The 23,454-nt window shown below is 44.1% G+C and overlaps 1 protein-coding gene across 1 annotated transcript in view; it reads right to left on the bottom strand.

Moving 5' to 3' along the window:
• Window positions 1-23,454, bottom strand: part of TRANK1 (tetratricopeptide repeat and ankyrin repeat containing 1) — a 110,057-nt gene that overhangs the window by 28,902 nt on the left and 57,701 nt on the right. Inside the window, exons 9-13 of the mRNA XM_019647152.1 lie at window positions 17,875-18,045; window positions 10,327-10,488; window positions 8,075-8,329; window positions 6,330-6,506; window positions 2,777-5,692 (exon numbers count right to left, since the gene is read on the bottom strand). Of these exons, the coding sequence (XP_019502697.1) occupies window positions 2,777-5,692; window positions 6,330-6,506; window positions 8,075-8,329; window positions 10,327-10,488; window positions 17,875-18,045 (3,681 nt within the window). The remainder of the gene's footprint in view (window positions 1-2,776; window positions 5,693-6,329; window positions 6,507-8,074; window positions 8,330-10,326; window positions 10,489-17,874; window positions 18,046-23,454) is intronic.

The following is a 23,454-nucleotide window of genomic DNA, read 5'->3' as shown; positions in this document are numbered from 1 at the left end:
AGCTGAGCCATCCTGCTACCTGTTGGCAGCTCAGCGGCTGCTCAGCTCGGGCTGGACTAGAACCGCTGTTGCTCAGAGCTCAAACTCTTGAGCGAGCTTTTAACCAACTGAGCCACTCGGCCGGCCCCTAGATAAATAATTTTTATATAAACATACTCAAGGCATAAAAGATAGTTCCACCATAAAAAGGAATGAACCCTACAACATGGACGAGCCTTGAAAACATTATGCTAAATGAAAGGAGACAGAAACCAAAGGCCACATATTATAAGATTCCACTTATATGAAATGTCCGGAATAGGTAAATCCATACAGACAGGAAGTAGATTAGTGGTTCCCACAGAGTGGGGATGTGGGGGAGGATGAGTGACTGCTAATGGGTATGGGGTTTCTTTCTGTGTGATGAAAATGTTGCAGGATTAGATGGTGATAATGGTTGCACAACTGTGTGAATATATTAAAAGCCATCAAGCTGCACATTTTAAACAGGTGAATGTTATGCTATATGAATCTCGGCTTTAAAAAAGAATAAAAGATGGGGGAAAATAGTCACTAAACATAGTATATATTCATTACATAATCAATAAATAGGTGAGTGTGATAAACGCATATAATGTATATAAAGAAAAAAATATCAGAAAGAAATGAAACAAAATGATAGTAGTGAGCAGCCTTACAGATAGCTTGTAATTTTTTCAACATTTTATGTTTTCTAACATCTCTAAAATCTAGTACATGTTATTTGGACCTTTCGAGTTCTATGCATGTAAACACATACCCATAGTCTTGCCCCCATCCCAAGAGAGGAGGTGGGAGATGGGGCTTGTGTATGTGTATAAATGTGTGTGTGTGTGTGTGTGTGTGTGTGTGTACGTGTGTGTATGTATATATATGTGTGTGTGGTATGTATGTGTTTTCTCCCACCAAACCATAGCCTACCTGAAATGCATCTAGAAAAATAGCATCTATCAAAAACCTACAATAAACGTCACACTTAAACGGTGAAATGTTAGAAATATCCCCATTAACTTCAGAAATAACACATGAATGCCTGTTATTGCTTCTGTTTAAGGTCTTACCAATGAAATACGATAACAGAAAAACATAACAAGTATGAAAAAGATGATAAAACTGCCCTTATCTGCAGAAAAATGCCAAAATCTAAAAGTCAGAAATGTTTAACAAGATTGTTACATACCAGATCAAAAAAAAAGGGCTGACACGATAGTAACAAAAAGTATAAGGTACTAGGACAAATCTAACAGCTGTGTAAAATATCTGGGGAAAGTGATAAAATATTATTGAAGGCAGTAAAAAGAAGACCTGAAGAGAGGAATATGCCAAGGTCATGACTCAGAAACCTCATAATGTAAAAATGTGAATTCTTTCCAAAGAGCAACAAATTCAATGAAATTCCAATCCAAATTACAAAGAGTTGTTCGACAAGTTTTATAACTGTCATAATAGTATGATAATAGCCCAAGAACACACAAATAAGACAAATCAAATAAAATAGTGAGCCCATAAACTGATATATGTGTGTGTGTGTGTGTGTGTGTGTGTGTGTGTGTGTGTGTGTATATATATATATATATATATATATATATAACAACATTACAAATCACAGGAAAGGATGGACGGTGAGTTAAATGGCATCAGCACAACAAATTATCCACATGGAAAAAAGTTAAACTAGATCACAGAAGGGTTATAATAGTGCCAAGGCTGAGAAACTCTGAAATAACCTTATAATACTCCAGTAAGAACCTTTATGTCAGGACCCTTGAAAATGGCATAAACAAATGGAAAGTAATTGTCAGCTATGGACTGCCAACTTTGAAACTTAATCCACTGCAGGACTGTATGTCACGTAAAATATTGGCCGGAACCTAAGGTCCATCACAACAGATTGTGATATAATCACAGGACAGAACACTAACAGGAATTTGAAATGCATGGACTACAGCTCCCCATTACTGACATGCAGACATCTCAAAACATAACACTAGACAGAAACATGAAGTTGCAAAAAGATATGTCTGGCATGAGCCCATTAAGTAGTTTCTAAATGTGTAAAATAATACTGTGTATTGTTCATGGACTTGTGTGGGACCCAGGAGGTGAATTTGTGAGCACCCTATTAACCATAAAGAAGTATCCTGGCATTGGTGTCATGTTATTTAAACCTTCCATGCCTCAGTTTCCTTCTCTGCAAAATGGGAATGATGTGTACCTCGTGGGTTGTTTGAGCGTTAAGCACAGGTAGATATAAATTGCCTGGCATCATGCCTGGCACAGAGAAGAGGCACAACTGAGATACAAGTTCAAACACCTGAGTGTATGTCATCTCCCACCACCTGCCACCCCTCCTTTTTGGCTTCTCCTTGAAAGAAAAGCTACTTAAAGGATTAATGACTTGTAATTGGCACACTACTTGATCTTGTATCTGCAAAGCGCTTTCATTAAAGTTCTCCAGCAGTTTCAGTGTTCCCCTGCAATGTTTTCATGTCATGGCAAATACCCTAAGATGTACTACTTAGTGCTCCATTTCCACTCAACCACTAGTGGAATTATCAACCTAAGAATGAGTGGTGGCAGACATTGTAAGATCTCTTCTTGTTCATAAGCGTATTCATTTACTAACAAACTCCAAAATACTATCCTTAACTTCAGCTACAAGAGCCTAGCAAGAACTAGGTCGCAGCTTCAAAAGCAGCCCACGGTCAGGGCCTGAGCACCTCCCTTGTAGGTAAGTAAGCCCAAGGCCTGGACGTACCAGAATGGGACCTGTAGTTCTGGTACAGCTGGTAGATCTTTTTGGGCTTGCGGACAGCACACTGCTTGTCTCCAGTATTTTTGCTGGCGTAGTGGAACACAGAGCGCAGGTCGCTGAAGCGGAAGGCCACACCCTTCATGATGCTCTGGGCCGTGTCTCCGGTGAGAAACATGGCATTGGGGTCATTGATGCATTTCATCAGCAACGCCAGCTCGGCCTGAGTGAAGTCCTGAATCTCATCGCCATAGAGCTCGTGGATGGACCACGGGAGCACCTTGAGCTTCGACAGCCTCTGGGACAAGTTGTACAGTATATCCTCTTCATCAAAATAACCTTTCTGAGACCTGATCTGCTGATACAGGCAGAAAAGGCTGTAGATCTCGCTCCGGTCTTCTTTGAAATTAGGGGCCCGCTTCCTCCCTAATTTCTTATACGCTTCTTCCGTGAGTCTCCCCTGGGGGCAGCTGAGGGCCTCAAAAGACCCCTTCAGGAAAGATTTTATTTCTTTCCAAATCAGTGCTGGGTTGTAGGAGGTTTTCCCTTTGTTCATTTTGGGCCATATTTCATTGGTGAACACCTCAAATGTCACGTACACCCGGGGGTCGATGTCACATGAACGCATTTCCACAACTTTGTCCTCCTCGCCGCTGTCCCCATCCATCTCAGCCTCCTCTTCCTCCTCCTCCTCCTCCTGCCAATTGGGGGTGCTCAGCTCTTCCTGTGTGGACCATCCCACGATGGTTCTTTTCAAGCTGCCATCTTCATTTCTCAGAAAAAATGGTTTGGGCATAGAAGCATCAAGCAGGAGGAGCAGCTGCTTGGAAGTGACAAACAGAGGAAAGTTCTCGTCCTTCAGGTCCTGGAGTTTGTGGACATTGGGCTCCAACGGTTTGTAGTGGCTGGTGGCTTTGGTAGACTTGGAAAGTTCAATGAAATTCCTCTGGACCTCCTGGCACAGGACGTGGTTCTTGGTCACGAAGATCTGATGTAAATGTTCCAGCTGGCGAGGCTGGTCAGGGACACATACTTCTGCCCCATGGCCTGGCGCCCCCAGCTCACCACTGGCTCTCCCTGCACAGGCTCCTCCCTCCTGCTCCTCATCTACGCCGTCCACTGTCTCCACTTCCAATGAACCTTCCTCATCCTCATCCTCACCCTTTTCCTCCTCTTCCTCTCCACCTGCACTCTCCTTCCCAGGTTCCAATTCCAACCGTCTCGTTGACAAGATCTGTTTCACCAGCAGCGGGCTTCCGGCCTGCTCGGCTTTTTCCCAGTAAACATGGAATTTCTTCCACAGCCTGTACAAGCAGCAGGTCGTCTTCCCGGTGCCACTCCGCCCGATGAGGATGATGGGCTCCAGCGGCCTGGGGTTGAGGTCAATCACGGCATACTCGAGCTCCCCGACCCGGAAGGGGTACTCCACCGTCGCCGTTGTGTCGTTGAGGATGTTAAAGGCCATGTGGGTGCTGAAGCTGTGGAACTTCATGATGTTGTACTCCGTCTCCACCGCGCTGGCCGGGGGGAAGTACTCGGGCTCCACGTATTCCTGGCTCTTGTCAGCCTCCGTGTCCTCCACGTAGCAGCGGGGTATCCGCTTTCGGGTTTTCACATTGGTTGACACCTGGCTTTTGTTGATACCTTTCAGCTTCTTCCGCAGGACACAGGACAAACCCCGGCTGTAGGCGTTGCAGATGGCCTTGATGGAGTCCGACAGTTTTTTGTGATCTAAGACGATGTCCCAGATCCGGATGATTTCTGTGTAGACCCGCCCTGACTTCTCCGTGAAGTGTGAGCTCCGCTCCGTGGCAATGATCTTCTCTGGGTTCTCGCTGCATCGAGGGGAGAAGTCGATGGCGAGCTCCCACAGCATCCGGCCTCCTTTGTCCAGCTTGGCCTCGAAGAGCCGGATGTTTGCTTGCAGGTGCTTCAGCCGCTTCTGTAGTCCCTGGGTCCACTCACCATTCCCCAGCTGCTGGATGGCTAGGATGATTTTCTTCTTCATGATCTTGGGCATCGCCTTACTGGACAGCTTCTTCAGCGTTTCCGAAGCGCACTCGATCTCCCACGTCATATTCTCGAAGTCCTGGAGGCAGAGCTCAACCTCCTCCACGCTCTGGTCCGCCTGGTCACTGCTGACCTCTCTGCCTCTGTGACCAACAGGAATGAGCTGCGAGGCCCCAAGGCCTGCCTGAGCATGTTCCTCCCCTGCCTCCAGGACAGCAAGGTTGTTCCCACTCGAGTCAGAGCACTCCGCCCCTAGGGCTCGCTGGAGCTCATCTTTCTTTACTTGGGTGCCAGCTCCTGTCCCCAGAGGCTCAGAGTCCTCAGGATAGTCCCCTGGGAGGGACGTATTCAATTTGACCTTCTCAATCAAAACCATGATGTCCTGCACTAGGCCGTCTCTCAGAGAGCAGGGCCTGACAGCCCCAGTCTCCTCCCTTATCATCTGGGCATCCGGGAGAGTCTCACAGCTGTCAGCGACCATGGCTCCTTGGGGCAGGGATCTGGCAGTGACATCACATGTCAGCGACTTGGATGAAACCTGGGACTTGAGATGAGCTATGTGGCCAGGGGCAGCAGACCTCGGCGGCTTTCCTGGGTGGGCAGCTGAGTCCTGCCGGCTCCTCCGCCGGCTCTCCATGAGAGCCTTATTCCAGGCCAGGAGCAGAGGGTCGCTCTTCTTAACCCGGTGCCGTGCGTCCTTGCCTTCCTTGTTCTTCAGGTTGAAGTTGATGTCAAACTTCACCAGCAGGTCTAACAGCTTCTTCATTCGTTTCAGCATGCCCCTTTGGAAAAGGATGTGCATCAGTGTGTTCCCGTTGCTGTCCTGGACGTTGGGGTTGAGGTAGTGAAATTCAGTGGCGTTGGACCAGAATAGATCCAACAGGTAGTTGAGGAAGTTAAAACCAATGTCAGCTGAAAGACACAAACAAAACCCTGTGAATGCTGAGCTGCTCTTCTCAGGAAACAGAGACTCCCAGATTTAAGAGAGATGCCAAACAGGGGTGTCCCAGTGTCTCATAACCCAGTGATTCTCAATCAGGGGTGACTTGCTCCCCAAGGGACATGTGGCAGTGTCTGGAGACACTTTCGATGGTCACAGTTTGGGAGGTGCTACTGGCATCTAGTGGGTGGTGACCAGGGATGCTACTAAACATCTTACAGTGCACAGGGCAGCTCCCATAACAAAGAATTATCCAGCCCAGATGTCAATAGTGCCAAGGCTGAAACAACCTTATAGTACTCCAGTAAGATCTTTTATGTCAGGGCCCTTGAAACTGGTATAAACAAATGAAAAACGTTTGTCAGCTATGGGCAGCCAACTTGGAAACTTAAGTTGGAAACTTAAGAATCCTCCTTAGTCAGCCCACCCTGACCATGGACCATGATGGTCAGTCAGTCCTTCCCATCGAGCTATGGAGAGACCTCGCCAAGAAATGGGCCTTCTCCACATCATTGGATTTCCCAATAGGAAAGACCAAAAAGCAGAGCATCAGTTCTAATATAGAGCATCCTCCTCAAGGAAAAGCCTGGTTAAAAAACAGAGGCCTACCATCGATATCTAAAAAGATGTGGAGTGCTGCATGCAAAGGAGTATCTCCTTCCGTGAGAGACATGCCGTGGGGGTCTGCACCCTTGGTCAACAGAAGGAAAGCCAACTCGAAGTCTTCGTGTTTCAGGCACATGACGAGCGGCTTCTCCCGGCTGTTCTGGAGACCCTCTGGCAAGGCTAGGGGAGGCAGAGGGGGAAGGGCACCCATGAGCTGCATTGCTGAGACAAGGTATGGCCTGGCTCACCTCAGGAGGGCGGGACCACTTCTGCCATTTGTTCCAAGGGAAGAGCTGATGCTCCGAGGTCCTTCCTACCACCTGCCCCCATCACCCTCAGCGTGAAAGCCCAACTCCCTCAAGTGCCCTGTCCCTGGGCCTTGCCTCTCACGCCTCTCCGGCTTTCCCTCGTCCCACCAGAGGACCACGGACCTCAGCATCAGCACTGCCAGGGAGTGCGGACAGGGCCTGCAAAAGACTGCAGTCCCAGTGCTTGCCTCCTATCCCTACTATCATGGGTGATCAGGACACGAGTGCCATTTCCTACGTCGTTTGTTTCTGTGAAGCTTCTGCCCTCAACTGCCATCTTCCCTGACACCTCTCCAGCCCCCACATCACCTGTCCAGCTCAGTCCACACCTCCCCTCTGCACTGCAGGCTCCCTGACCTCCACCTGCTGGGACCTACAGCGCTCCTGCACACGCCTCCAGAAGCCACGCATTCACTCTCTGTCCTTGGTCCCTAGCACCTGATCCCAGGGAGGCACTCCGTAAGTGCTTGGCGAATCAGGAATAAAAAGGAATTCCGTGACAGCCATACTTTTCTGGGCAAAGGTAGTAACACTCCACACGAGGAATAGGTGTGAAGAAATCAATCCTAGGAGGCAGCATTCCATCTACCTCCTGAAACCCGTGGGTACAGCCAATGCCCGAAGGCTTTCTATGGCACTTTGAGAGCTGAGGACCAGTGAGTCCTTGCACCTTCTCAAGGGCATTTCACCTTAAATGGCAAAGCAAGCAGAAAACCACACCCTGCCAAGGTGCTCTTCCAAGGGCCTGCGTAAGTGAACCATTTAACATTCCAAAGAGCCCTAAGAAAGAGGGGCTATTATCATTTCCCATTTTATAAATGAGGAGAGGGAGGCATAACCAGTGTGCCCAGGCCACACGGTTAGCAGTGGTGTTAGTGGGGGGGCGGAGGGGGGGCGGAGGAGGTTGGTGTTTCCGAATTAGCTTTAAAGTAAAACCCAGTCCAGCAAGATGTCTGCACACTCCAGGCGTACATCCAGCCAAGTGTGATTGTGCTGATGAAAGTGGCAGGTGTTTCCACCCACCAATTATTTGGCTGTTTCTTTAAAAACAAGCATCTCAAATCCCAACCCGTTGATTAGAAAAGTGCCACAGGACCCACGCAGCATATGGGGTGCAGGGAAAAGTCCAGCCGGAGGTCAGGAGGAAGTGAGTGCTGTGGGCTGAACCGGGGCCGAGGGCCCCCTCCAGGTACCTGAGCTTTCTCACATGAGAAAGAAACAGAAGACAACAGAGGGAACTGTAATTCACAGAAATGCAGAGTTCCTACAGAGCACCACCCACTGACAAGCCTCACTGTTTCCAAATGAGAAGATACAGAGGAAGAGAATGAGGCAGAATTTAAAGGTGTCCCCAAAATCAAGTGAAAGACCCCATGACAGGCGGTAGCCTGAACTCCCATTGGACGAGTCCCGCCGTGCTCATCACCTCAGCATCCTCACCTCCTCTGTCTATCAGGCAGCGCAGGAGCTGTGTCCTGCGCTGATCCCAGGTGCTGAGAAGAGGGATGATGGTGCAGAGATCAAGGCTGGCGAAGTTGCAGTCTTTGATGAGGCAGTCTCCAAGCGGCGGCTCCCCGCTGACTTTGCGGGTCAGCAGCAGAAGCACTTCGGGCCATTTCTGTTTTTCCAGTAAAAACTTGATGAAGGTGTTGGCACAGTCAGGGTTAATGTCACAGACCAGGTCAGCAGGAATTTCTTTCAAAAATAAGAATACATCACACTCCAAAAAAAGATTCAAAAAAGGTTCATAACCCAACTATAACCCAACCCATATATACATAATTAACACGAATTACTGATACGGGGGGAAACTATAAACAAGTAATTAATTACTTTGGGCAGGCTACTTAACCACTCACAAAGCTTCTTGAGGAGGACAGAAATACCCTAAGGAGAGTAGAGCCTGGCCCAGGAGAAGAGCAGAATGAAAACTGCATCTTAAGGAAAACTACTTGAGTTAGGGCATTCAACTGACACCAAAAGAGCAAGAGCCCAGCTTAAATTTTAGATAATATTAAGAGTTGAAAGAATGCTGAAATACAGGGAAACACGAAAGAATAATTAAAAAGTCAAGAGTTACAGGATAAGGGCCGGCTGAGTGGCTCAGTTGGTTAAGAGCTTGCTCAAGAGTGTGAGCTCTGAGCAACAGCGGTTCGAGTCCTGGCCCGAGCTGAGCTGCCTTCCCCCCAATACCCCAATAAAAAAAAAATCTTAAAAAAAAAAAAAAAAAAAGAGTTATAGGATAATGGTGAGAAGATGGTTTCACCACCAATTCTTAATTTTGTATCCTGATACATAAGTATTTCCATCTGATCTCTAATGTCTGGAGACAGGTTAATAGTTATCTTAGTTCATGATGCTGGTGTGTCTTAAGTGTGGAAAACTTTTCAAAGAGATTTTCAGTAAGTAAATTGCCAGATTTAGCAAATAAAAAATATAGGATGCCAGTTCAATTTGAATTCCAGATAAACAACAAATACAATTTTAGTATGTCTCATGCAATATTTGAGACATACTTATACTAAAAATATATTCATTGTACATCTGAAACTATAATTCAACCAGCACTCTGTATTTTGTCTGGCAATTCTACCAGTAAGAAAAGCAGGAGAGAAGAAAAGAAGGGACGAAATCAGGGTTACCTAAACAAGAGAAATTTGGTTTACATTTGCTAGTTTTTTGCTTCCCATCTTTTTGTAAGTTTTCTAAATGAATATGTATCTTAATATTTAAAATATTCATTTGAGGGCCAGCCGAGTGGCTCAGCTGGTGAGAGCATGTGCTCCTAACAAGGTTGCTGGATCAACTCCCACATGGGATGGTGATCTACATGCAGCCCTGGCCCCTGAAACTAAGATTGAACACGGCACCTTGAACTGAGCGGCCGCGAGCTATTGACGGGCGGCCAGATGGCGACTGGACTTGGAGCTGAGCTAGCTGCGCCCGCCACAACTAAGACTGAAGGACAACAACTTGGCTGTTCCCTGTCCCCAATTCCCCAATAAAAAATCTTAAAAAAAAAAAAAAGTAAGTAATTGTCACAAGGTCACAGATCTGGTAAGTAGTGGAGAGTTAAGATTCAAAACTCGAGGCCTTCAACACTGAAATCTGCTGCATACCCTTAAGAGCATTTAGGGGTCTGCTGGCCATGCCTACCTACATTCTCTATAAAATTAAGAAATCTCAGCCTCACAAGGGGTGAAAGTGAATGTTTTATAGCCCATACTGACTGCCGGTGTTAAAAACACTAAATTTCGCCTTCTTAGGGTTTCTAGAATCTTCCCTAATTATCTAAATTTTGTCATCTAAGTTCTTTTCTGGAACCTTCCTGATTTCCCCATAATGAAAAAAAAATTAACATTCAGTTCTACAATAACTTTATATGCCAAAAGTAGCCAATATCTATAGAAGAGAGAAACATCTGTGGTATTTTGAAAAGGACAGTCTATGCAAAGAGTAATTTTAGGAGAATCCATGAAACACTAGTTAACAGAGGTTGCCCCTGGAGATGGGATTTAGGAACTGAAGCTCAGGGGTGGGTGACAGATTTCACTGAAGAATGTTCTGTGCTGTTTGAATGTTTTATATATAGATCATTACATTCTTTTAATTAATTTTTAAAAGACATTCAAAAGGAGTTTTAATGAACATACATCATTTTTAACACAACTGAATGTTGTGAGAAAAATTACCTTGCAGAGAAGAAAGGAGGTGCAAGAACCTCTGAACCACATCTTGCTTCAGAAAGTTTTTATACAATAACCCGTTTCCCGAGTTCATGTACTTCACCAGCTGTGCGGAGGCATTCCGGAAAATGTCACTCTCACTAAGAGGCCCATCACCATTGCTCAGTCCTGCAAAACAACACCAGGTGATGCTTTCAAATACAGAGATCACAGCTGCGAAAGAGTAAACATGACCACAATTCTCCACCCCTTGGTGTCTCCACCTGCTTTGCCATGGGAATTTGCAGCTCTTCCTGTCGAGCGGTGGCACCTACCCCCCCTCCCCGTCCCCCCCCAGCCTTGATTCTGGCCTGGCTCCATGACTTTGCAATGACCAATAGAATGCAGTGGATGGGATTTTCCTGCCGGTTTTGAGCCAGGACCTCAAGAGGGCTTGTTTAATACTATTCACTCTTCTGCGACCCTGGCCTCTGCCATGTGAACAGATCCAGGCCAGTGTTCTGGGGGAAGAGAAAGCATAAAATAAAGAGGAATCAGCCCAGTTGTCCAAACGAAGACCCCATAGATGGAAAAGAGCCTGGCCAAGATCAGCAAGACTGAGGCCACCTGAAGAAGTTCAGTTAAGGCTACGAGAACAGCCCAGCCTAAACTGCCGACCTGCAGGATCGTGAATTAAATAAACGCTTACTGTTTTAAGCCACTAAGTTTGGGGGTGGTTTGTTATGCAGCAGTAGGTAACTGATATACCAGTTCAGGGAGGAGACAGCAGGAGGATGACTTAGTGAAGAGCAAGATCCAACCACAGCAGCTCCCCGCCCCCTATCCACGGCTTCAGTTGCCTGTGGTCAACCATGGTCTGAAAATATTAGATGGAAAATTCCAGATAAACAACTCATAAGTTTTAAACTGCATGCCATTCTGAGTAACATGGTAAAACGTCACACCGTCCCGCTCCATCCCACCTGGGACGTGAGTCATCCCTTTGTCCAGCGTGTCCACACTGCACACGCCACCTGCCCTTTCGTCACTTAACAGGCCTCTCAGTTTCAGAGAAAGAGAGCAACCACATTCACATAACTTTTATTCCAGTTTATTGTTATAACTGTTTTATTTTATTATTAGTCATTGTCATTAATCTCTTACCATGCCTAATTTATAAATTAAACTTTATCATAGGTATGTATGCCTAGGAAAAAAAACTAACATGAATAGGGTTTGGTACAATCCACAGTTTCAGGTATCCACTGGGGGTCTTGGAATGCATCTCTGCAGATAAGGGGGGATTATTATACATGACAGCCACCCACGTGTCTTATTGGCAAGCACAAAAGGCCAAGAGCAAGGGGCCATCTCTCTGGCCAAAGAAGGGAAGACAATATTCCCTTGGTTCAATTTATTTCAGAAAGTAGTCATGATTAAAAAATACCCACTGGTGGAATGCTGAAAAGGGCAAATGTTTTATTTGGTATCAGATTATACACTCAAAAAGCACTCTTGGTTAAAATAGTATCTTACTGAACAGACAGGGGAGCGAAGTTGGACATCCATTTTCACACCCAATGGAAACATAAGCGCTATCAAGTTGTGAAGAGATGAACAAATGGTCAGTGTCACGTTCTAACAAAGCAGGGACACTTTAAAAGAGACGGACTATTTGAAAATGGCGGGGGGTGGGGGGGAACATCCTATCTGCAGTCAGGTTTCCCAGCAGCAGACCCTGAGTCAAGGATTTGTGTGCATAGCGTTTATGAAGGAGGGGATAACTGAGGAAGTGGGCGAAGCAGGTTAGGGGTCAGGGAAGAAGCCAGGCCAGGGTCTGAGCTCAGGCCAAGTCCCACAGAGGGCAGCCTCGCCTACCCCACAGAGGAGTGCTCGCGTGAGTCACACCTCACATCTGTCCCCATCCAAGGCGAGGAAAACGAGCTTTCAAATTCTCACATCTGTCTGTCCCTGGCTACAGGCTGCCATGGGGGAACATAAACCCCAGGCACTTCTGGTTTGAAGGAGCATGAGTTAAATAGGCTCCATAAGGGCCGGCTGAGTGGCTCAGTTGGTTAAGAGCTCGCTCAAGAGTTTGAGCTCTGAGCAACAGCGGTTCGAGTCAGCCCGAGCTGAGCAGCCGTGAGCTGCCAACAGGTGGCGGGATGGCTCAGCAAAAAAAAAAAAAAAAAAGGCTCCATAAGCCCAAAACTGGCATCCTTGAGAAGAAGCCTTAGATGCTAGCTTTACAGAGTGAAGGCAGCACACAGCAACGGTCAAGGGGGATCCGAGCAGGGCTCCGACACTATCTGCTGTGACTTCTGATACACAGCTGGGTCACCTTCCATTAAGTCAGAATGCCAGAAACATACACACACATACCAACTTCTGGGGCAAATGCCCATTGCCCTCTAATTAAGGGACCGTCAAACGCCAGACAGAACAAGACCCACTCTAGCACTATCCTCCAAAGGAAAGGAAATAGAAACCATTCGGCAAAGGAAGACCTACATCCCCTCAACCTGGAAGCCCACTCTGAGACAGAAACCGTGCATGTGATGTAACAATGACTGACTAGTACTCCTGGACTTGGTCCTCCCATCTTCATCCTAAAGGACCTGGGAAGACACAGGAAACTGCAAACACACAATACAGGAAACTAGGACCCTTGGTAAAGGAGGAACTTCCTTTACCATCCAGCAGATGGAAATCCGCTGCTTGTCCCCCTGCCTCTTGCCGTTACAAGCTGTTTGGGAACATCATTTTTCCACCAGGGGAATTAGTATAAAAGTCACCTGAAATTGAACAGAAATATACCAAGCTTATAGAAAGATACCAACAAAGATAATTATATGCAGTTGCATAATAAACGCATGGTTGTTTGGTTCAGAAAAGTTAGGAAGGCAGTTATAGATCAGAGAAAGCTCCAGACATCAGGAAAGAAACCAGAGAATGATATCAATCACGTAAGAATGCATAAAAGGAAAGGTGCTAAAATACTGACAATGGTATCCCTGGGTGATATGGGTTATGTGTGTATTACTCCAAACTTGTCTGGTTTTTTTTTCTAAATTTTGTATCAGCTTAATGAGACAAAAGAAACATCAGGATATAGTTATTTTATGCATACTAATCACATATTTTTTTTAAAAGGGGACCATGTAAGTACTGAGCAACAAAAAGACTGGATAAAAATATGCCAAAGTGCAACTACAATAATTTTTTGTTTTTATATAAAACTATATTTTTACAAGTTTTCTATAATATCATATTTTGTAGATACATATAGGCAGACCTGAAATTAAAAATTAAAACTAAAAGAGACCTGAAGTTAAAATAGTGGTCAGAAGTGTTAGGAAATAGAAATAAATCATTTCAAAAGGAGATTTCATTTTTGCCTGAGATCTTTCTTTCATGCTAAAAAAGGCAAAACTGGTAAGTTTTATTACACACATTTTATCAATTGAAATTTATGTACTCATCTCATTTTTATAAAAGAAAATAAAAACGTATAACTGTAAATGTATAAATAAAACTAAATAAGCAAATCACACATATATTAAGTTTTGGGGGTAGACAGGTTTATGGAGAATTAATATTTTCTTGTTTTCCTTTCCTATGTTTTATAAATTTTCTTTAATAAAGAATATATTGCCGTTATAATAAGTAGCATGAGCATCCGTTACGTAAATACTGTGTGCCTCCATTTACTGAAAATAGGGCACCATCTTGGTGCTGAGGGATGTGAAGATGACAAACCATGGCCTCTAAGTCACACATGGGAGAAACGGACATACAGAGTCCTAAGTGCTGTGCTAGGGATGCCGGCACGAGCACAGAGCAGAAAGCAGCTGGCTCCCCGTGATGGATCAGAGAGAGAGCTTCAGAGGGCTGGGTTTTTTCTCACTTAGAAGGCCATATATTCCTGCATCAGAGACGAACGCAAACAATCTTGTTCTGGGTCTTAAGGAAGAAGGCAGCTGAGCAACAGCTGCCGCAGGAGGCGGACATGCTGCCATCTGGTGGTGGCCGTGAGAGGCCGGTAAAGACAATTACATAACCCTGACTACGCAAAGTGGGCTCTGGCTTTCCCAGGCCGCTTGTGAGAAATGCAAGCGGGGTCCTGCCCTGAACCTGCTGAATCAAAATCTGCATTTTAACAGGTTCCCCGATGGTTCGTGTGTACCTTAAACATCAGGAAGCTCTGGTTTAGGGGACACCAATCTTCAGCAAGACCCTCTATGGCTCAGCCTTTATTTCTCACCCAGATGCAAAAATCACCCCCCCCTCCCCATCCACAGACGCCATCACTTCCTAGCCCTTCCTGATACTTGCCGTCCTCTGCTTCTCCGATTTTTATCAGTTTCTTTTGCTTTTTTTGACTCAGTGTTTCCCTATAGTCTTTCAATATTCCTCTAGCACGGCATGGAAGGCTTTGTGGACAATAGTCTGGAAAACTTGAAAGTAATGAAACATACAACAAGTTTACTAATGAGTCCTGGGAGCTCTAGGCTTGACCGCCATCACCAACTACCAGTGAGCTAAATGGCAGGCCTAGCGGGGAGCACGTTCCTCTTGCATGTGCTTTTCTGCCGAGCACGTACTGATGAACCCTAATCAGTAAAAAAGGGCCCAGCTGCAATTCTACTGAGACGCTTCTCGGTTCCAAACCTGGACCAGGTGTAGCTGGCAAAGAAGCAGAGAGAGGAAGGGAGAGCGAGACCCTGTTTCAGAAGATAGGTTTTTGGGTTTTTTTTTAAGATTAGCAGATATTCAAAGATTCTATTAAACAAGGAAACTGGAAAAAAATCAAAATTTAAAAAACTAAATGAAAATGACTTATGCTGAAGTCTACAACACTAAATATACATATACACATATACAGTGTTCTAAGAAATAGTAAACAATAAATTTGCAAACAAATCCAGCCTTTTTCTAGCAGTAACTGGTGCTCTTTTTATGTTATTTTAAAACTTGGAAATTCGCTGGCAAAGATGGTTAGTTTCAATTTCTCAAACAGTAGAGACCATTCTGAAATACAGATTACAGGCATAAGCTCTCAAAAAGCACTTCACAATGATGTATTAATTACAGTACCTCACCCAAGAAATCCCACTTTCTTAAAATAGAGGCCATTTAAAAACTATACATGATATGTCACAGCTTTAAAAGGGCACCCATGAAACACAGAGGACTGTGTAAATACATTTCTCTCCCCTCCTTCCCATGGTTTCATGGAAACAACAGAAGATATTTTAAATAGATAAATGAAAATGAAAACATAGTTGGGGAAATGAGGAGCGAATGTTAAATGAAAAGCAGCTTCAATCTCCAACACGTAAAACTTTTCTGACCCTGGCCCCCAGTCTGTCAGACTGTCCCCCACTCCCACCCCAACACCCTACAAGCTGCCTACAACGTGCCACCTACTTACCCATCCCAGGGAGGGCGTGTTCCTGAGGAAACACATCCAAATAACTTCAGTACATGCAAACTAACCATCTATTAAGTATTAACCAGTCTAGTCTCTCATTCATAAATGTAAACCATCCAAAGATGAGAAGATAATTAAGGAAAAGAAACAGCACCAAAGAGAAGCAAGAAAATGAACAACGGACCCCAAAAGAAATATAAATAATTCAGAGATGAGAGGAAGATGTTCTTTAAAAAAAAAAAAAAGAAAGAAATTCTCAGTGTTCTTAAATGCCATCCAAGAAATGGCAAATGTAAACAAGCACAAGCTGCCACAGATAAGGAATAATCAGAGAACAAGACAGCATTCTTAGAAATTAAAACTGAGCTTCCAAATTAAGAAATGCACTGGGTAAGTGGAATTATAAAAGACAAAGCTGAAGACCAAGTTAAAGATCTGGGAAGAAAACAAAGAGATTGAAAACATGAAGGGAAAATAGAGGGACATGTTATGAGTCAGAAAGCTCATCCATTTAACAGTGGTGGCAAAGAGATGCTGGAGGGGAACAAAATGACAGAAGGTAATTTCCGTGAGCTAAAAACGTTAGATTGAAAATGGCTAACAAGTGCCAAGCAATGAATAGGGCCCATTCCTAGACATATCCCTGGGAAATTTCAGAACTCTTAAGGACAGAGAATCCTAGAAGGGGGAACTAGAGGAGGCTGAAATCAGACTTCTAACCAATAGCAAAGGGAGGCTAGATTATAACGAAACAATTTCTTCAGAGCTGTGAGGGACAAGGTTTTATAGAGTATTTCACAATCAAAAATACCATGGACTATCAGGTATATGAGAAAAGGCTACCATGAAACTGGGACATGCCACTGATTATGAAACACATTCCAATTTCAAAGATGTTAAAATGGGGGAAACAAGTGCAACTTGGAGTCAATGAAATACAATGCCTGTTTTCTGACATACTATCATCCAATAAAAGGATAAAATAAAAACTTTTCAAAAACTCCCTAAGTCTACTATCCATGTCTCCTCCATGAAAAACTTACTCAAGTAGGTCCGCTAGCAGAGCAAGGCAGAAATCTAAGCAGATAGCATGGGCCACAAGAGTCACGGATCAGCACAAGAACTAAAAGAAGCATAGTCCATATATGCTGGGGCTAAAGCCTAAATAAAAATCTAAGTCTAAAAGGCATATATGTGTGTACATAGATACATATATATACACATATACAACAATGTATACGTATGTTTCATTAAACTGGGATGCCTAAAGAGTATCGCTTTTTTCTTCTTCTAATTTTTCAATTCCAGTTCAACATTATATTAGTTTCAGGTGTAGAGCATAAGGATTAGACATTTATATACCTTATGAAGCGACCCTCCTGATAAGCCTGACACCATACATAGTTATTACATCATTTAAAGAGCAAAGCTGTCAGGACATTTGGTAATTCTTTTCTATGGGTCCAGTTGTATAAAGTGTAACATTTACATAATCATCCTACTGTGCAAATAAATGCCACTTAATGGTTTTCAGTTTTTAGAATCAATCTACAGATGAAGCACAGAAATCTTCAAGTTAAGGAACAGAATGGAAGTGACACAAATAATATTACTAGACAAAATTCAACACGGTAGGCTGACTTGTTATATCTTATACTTGTTGTATCTTATACAGCAGTGAGTCAATAGATGTTGTCCCAAACTGATAAATCAAGAAATAGAAACATAAGTTAATATATAAGTGCACAAGTATAATTTAGTGTAATCTGAATGTATTTTAAATTGTCGGCTGTGGTTGTTTCTGAAGAATAAGATTGATTTTTGCTATCTCCTGTTCTGTCTGAATATTTTTTCTTTGTTTACTATATGCATGCATTAAAAAAAAAAATCACCCATAATATCTAAAGGTGAACCTGGTGAAGCTCCCCAAATGTCGCAGATGCTCTGTATGTCGCAGAGACTGTTGTCTCATTCTATCTTTCAAAAAAAAAAAAAAAAAGCAAACAAGTTTTCCAAAGACTAGGAGCCTGACTTCCATCTTCATAAACCAAGAAAAGATAAGCTGATTTGTATCTAATATCACAGAACCAGTTTTGCCGCCACCCCCCCCCAAAAAAAAGTTAATTCACTGCAAGCATTACCTGATACGTCCTTAGAACACACAGCCAGTTTTTTCAAGTGACTATTGATTTTCTCGATGGCTTTGAAGTTCTTATTCCTCTTCAGGACATCCACGGGGGACCGGGACTGTCCATCCAGCAGGGTGGGGTCTGCCCCAAAGCGTAGGAGCATCTGTACATCCTCTGTTTGTCCTAGGGGAGGCCAAAAGGAAAAGGAGGCATTGTCATGGTGCCTTCTGTAAGGAGACGTCCCCATGAGTCCTGTGCTCCCAGCTCTGCCTGAGCAGCCTGGGCCAAGGAGACCGAGGCCTCTCTGCTTACAAAGCCTAAACTGCTGGCCTTGGGCAATCTACCCAACTCCCAGAAGCAAGGAGCCCTGTGTGGAGTGGGAAGGACAATAGCTTTCAAGAGGTTTAGAAGTGCGCTCCTCTATACCTTTCTCCCCTCTCCTTGGCAACACGCAAGGAGAGGGGGAATCTGGTTACTAGGCAACAGTTACAGCTGTAGGGATAACAGCAAGCTGTGATTTCAGATTTCTTTATTCCCTAGAGAAGAAACAGAATATTCTTCCAGAAAAAAAAATAATAAAAATAAAAAAGCCTATCTGGGGGCAGAAGAAAGGGGCAATTGCTTTCGCATCAGGGTCTTTTTGCTGTCACTGTTTCCACCCTCCCAGGCCCTACCCTCTAGCTGGCAGCTTCATTTGCTGCTTTGACGAATTGATTTGCCAAGCATCAAGGAGTTCTCTATGATCACACAAGCAACAGTTTTCAGAATAGAACAGGTGTATCCACGGGGTACAAAGACTTATGTAGGCACAGAGTTAAGTGCCTGCTCCCCAACTTCCATACCCATGCTTCCAGAACGTTCACCACCTTAACCAAGCACATACGAGGTCTGACGATTAAGCGCACAAACTTGTTGCAACAATGTTGCTAAACTTTTTTTAATATCAGAGGGATTATTCATTATGGATTTGTACCAATGGGACAAACAGTTAACCAAGTTTACTATTTGAAAGCGCTTTCAGGCTGCGTGAAAAAGTTAGATGAAAACAACCTGGACTTTTCGCCAGCAGTTCACAGCTCTTGCATCACGACAATGCACCAGTTCACACGGCACTGTCTGTGAGGGCGTTTTTAGCCAGTAAACAAATAACTGTCTTGGAACACCCTCCCTACTCACCTGATCTGGCCCCCAATGACTTCTTTCTTTACCCAAAGATAAAGGAAATATCGAAAAAATGACATTTTGATGACATTCAGGACATCAAGGGTAATATGACAACAGCTCTGATGGCCATTCCAGAAAGAGTTCCAAAATTGCTTTCAAGGGTGGACTAGACGCTGGAGTCGGTGTATAGCTTCCCAAGGGGAGTACTTCGAAGGTGACCGTAGTGATATTCAGCAATGAGGTAGGTAGCACTTTTTCTCAGATGAGCTCACGAACTTAATTGTCCACCTCATATACTCTTTTTTTTTTTTTTAGATTTTATTATTGGGGAATTAGAGGAGGGGAACAGACAAGTTGCCATCCTTTTGTTCTTCAGTCTAGTTGTGGAGGACAGCGCTTCACTGGCCCATGTTGGTATTATCATTGCGCTCTTCCCGGGTGAGGCAGTCGCTCGCCGGCCATTGGATGGCTGCTCACGGCAGCTCACACCTGCTGCCAGCCAGCCCCACTGCAGCCTACACCATCGCCGGTGACACACAGCAGCCGAACTCCAGATCGAGCTGCTGTTCACCATCTTAGCTGTAGAGGGCGCAGCATCATTGGCCCTCATGTGGGATCCGAACCAGGGCCCTGCTGCTCAGAACTAGTGTCCCAAGCCAACTCCTAACCAATGTGCCACTCGGCTGGCCCTTCATATACTCTTAAGTATTGACTGCTCATGATGTTCTCTTTTCCCATCTCCCCAGTCACTGCCACCCTTCTTCCATTTTATAAAAATAAGACAAAATTAAAACGTCCTACTTCTTTCTTCCCCATCAAGTATCTTCTTGTGGTGGGCAGAATTCTAAGATAGCCCCCTGACATTCCTGGGGTACATATACCTTCTCCCAGTTCTTCAATCAAATGCTAATCCAAGTACTGTTGTGATGTGACTTTGCAAATGAAATTAAGGTCCCAAAGCAATAGGCCTTAAGATAGGGAGATTTTCTAGGTGGGCCTGACTTAATCATATGAACCCTAAAGGTCAAAGGTGTAGAGATCAGAGATAGAAGAGGGCAGAGATTCAAAGTACAACAGGGATCTGATGCCCAAGAAATTCTCCCCTGCTGGTTTTGAAGACAGAGGGGGCCACATGACAAGGAATGTGTGTGGCCAACAGAGGCTGACAGCAGCCTCTGGCTGACAACCAGGAAGGGAACAGGAACCTCAGCCCTACAACCACAAGGACCTGCATTCTGCCACACTCCTGTGAGCTTAAAAGAACACCTGGAACTATAGATGAGAGTTCCAGTGTCTCATCTCAGGAGACACTGAGAAAAAAACTCAGTCATGTCACTCCAGACTACTGACTTACAGGGCTGTGAGCAAATAAATGGGCGTTGTTTTAAGCCATTAAGTTTATGGTGATTTGTTACATAGCGGAAAACTAATGCAGTTACCATAGTGTAGTACCCCAAAGAAGGTGAAAACTCGTAACCTCTAGGGTATCACTTAAGAGAAAATTAGGTTCCTACCAAGCCCCGTTGAAAGGCACTACAAGGGCCAGCCAAGAGGCTCAGTTGGTTAAGAGCTGGCTTGGGACGCCAGAGGGCCTCGGTTTGGATCCCACATATGAGGGCCAGTGACACTGCCCTCCGCAGCTAAGATGCTGAACAACAGCTCAACCTGGAGCTGGGCTGCCATGAGTCGCCAGCAACGGCATAGGCTGCAGCCCCTGTGGCAGTGGGTTGCCATGGGTTACCGTGTGTAGCCAGCAGCCAGTGNTTCACTGGCCCAAGTTGGCACCATCATTGCGCTCTTCCCGGGCGAGGCAGATCAGTCGCCGGCTTCTGGACGGCCGCTCATTGCGGCTGCTGGCCACTCACGGTAGCCCATGGCAATCCACTGCCACAGGGGCTGCAGCCTACGCAGTCGCCGGCGACTCATGGCAGCCCAGCTCCAGGTTGAGCTGTTGTTCAGCATCTCAGCTGTATAGGGCAGTGTCATTGGCCCTCATATGTGGGATCCGAACCGGGGCCCTCTGGCATCCCAAGCGAGTTCTTAACCATCGCGCCACTCAGCCGGCCCCTTTAGTAATATTTTGATCCAGAAAAAGATTAACCTTTAGACTTAAATTTTAAAGTTATATGAGTACTTTTGTTCCAGAAGAATATCTCTGGATGACTGATAAGACTTTCAAGCATAAAATGCATTAGGGCAAACTTCTTTTCAAAAAGTAAGCTGGAAATATGAACTTAAAAAAAATGCACATTTGATATTTTTGACCACTGAAGATCTTATCCTCCAAGTGTACCCTATGTTTAGCTCAAATAAACTCTTATAAAAATTTTTTTTAAAAGATCTTGTCTAAAATTTTTAAATGTATATTAGAAGATATTAAATTGTTGTGTGTTTGTATTCTACTATACAAGTAAAGGAGTAAGATAACAGCTTTATTTTAAAGTATCAATATGTACAAAAAAATCTGAAAATTACCTTTTCTTACAATTATTTAGACTCACAGATTAAAAAAAAATTCTAGATGTTAACTTAAATGTGTATAAAGAGGTACAGAGTTTTCAAAATTTTCTAAAAGGATGAGGAAGCAAAATTTGAAGACCACTTGACATACTAGGCTTTTTATGTTTTTATTTGATTAACATCCATTCTCTCTTTTCCTGATAATAACAACCCAGTTTACCTTTGAGAAAGCACCTCTCCCCCATTCCAAGCCAACCTGATTTGATAGCAGTGAAAACTAAACAGATACACATGCGTGTGTCACCACAGCATCCTTTACCACTGCCCCAGCTCCAGGGGCAACCACCTGACCAGGACCTGGCCAATCAGACCTTTCCATCCTCTGGCTCTGTCCCACCCTCCAGCTCCAGGGGCAAATACTTCCCAGGACCTGACCCATCAGATCATTCCATCCTCTGGCTCTAACAATCGATTGATTCATGGAGGGCATGGGACCAAAGTCAAGTCACTGAGACTCATTTCTAGGACTTTTACTGAAATATTGGGAGGAGGTATTCTCTTTGCCAAGATTAAAAAATTGGCAGAATATAATCCAGAAGGCTCTGGTGGCTTCAACTGAAAGAGCCTAAGAATAAACCTAACACAGAAAAAGAGGGGCTGAGACGTAAGACAGATTCTTGGCAACACCTTGGGAGCATCTCAACCAAACGCAACTCTTTAGTCACATGAGCCAATAAATTCCCTTTCTTGCCTAAACCAGTTTGAGTGTCTGTAGCTTGTAACCAAGATAGATGCAACTAGTCCCTATCCATCCTTATTTCCTCAGTTCTAAGAGATGACCATATCTAGGCTTTGGGTCCAACTGCTGCCTGGCTCTAGCGATTCCCTTAGATTCTGTGTCCCGTGCCTTTCGAACCACTGCTTCAGAGCCAGGGGGACCATGGTCACAAACAGCCCCCACCAAAATGCCAACAGAACAGAAAATTTATAAGTCCCTATAGTGCTGCATTATATAATGCATTATTTCAAATGGTGGATTTGAAATTCAGGCCAGATTAAAGAATCTGCAGAGTTCTTGACTCTTCATGTACCAAAAATATATTCAAGATGGAGATAATCTCATACTGCTGGGGCAACTTCTCTGGGGTTCAAGTTAGCAATCGCTTTCAAAATCCAAATACATATCATTATGCCAACATCCTAAAACTGTACATGTGTTTTTACTTGAACATACATAAAATATTTGTGATAGAAAACATAAGATATTAGTAACACTGGTTCCTGAATGGTTGAAGCACAGAGGCAGCACTCTCAATGTGAACCTTTGTACCTTTTGATTTTTTAATGTAATCTATTTAAAAATGTCAATAAAATCAAAGTTTATCCAAATAAAGTGTACAAAATCTTTGAAAAATAAATTTCTCAACTAGAAAATCATCCAATAGATACATTCCTACCAGTTCACTAAGATGGATGTAGAAAAATGTTCTCTGAGCATTGTTTTCAGTAGCAGAACAACTGAAAACCATTTAAACATCCATCAGTAGGGTACAGTTACGTCACAGAATACTGTTAGCTGTTAAAAAATGAAATCGCAGGGGCCAGCTGAGTGGCTCAGTTGGTTAAGAGCTCACTCAAGACTGCAAACTCTGAGCAACAGCAGTTCAATTCCCAGTCCAAGCTGAGCTGCCACTGAGCTGCCAACAGGTGGCAGGGTGGCTCAGCTTAAAAAAAAAAAAAAAAGAAATAGCTGTGCAGGTACTTTAAGGGCAAGATGGCCAAGACACATTGTTCAGGGAAAAAAACAAGTTGCTGAACATTATGTAGTGTATGCCTACATTCTTATTTGAAAGAGAAAAAAGACATTTGACTTTATAAATATGTATACGAACAAGATACTCAAAAAATATTGTGGTAGTTAACTTTGTGGAAGAGAATTTACTTTTCATCACGCAACTTTTTTTTTTT

Source organism: Hipposideros armiger, unplaced genomic scaffold (genome assembly GCF_001890085.2).
Source record: "Hipposideros armiger isolate ML-2016 unplaced genomic scaffold, ASM189008v1 scaffold_109, whole genome shotgun sequence".
In the NCBI taxonomy this organism is placed as follows: Eukaryota; Metazoa; Chordata; class Mammalia; order Chiroptera; family Hipposideridae; genus Hipposideros; species Hipposideros armiger.
The sequence above is the reverse complement of the archived record's forward strand: the minus strand, read 5'-3'. Positions and strand labels throughout refer to the sequence as shown.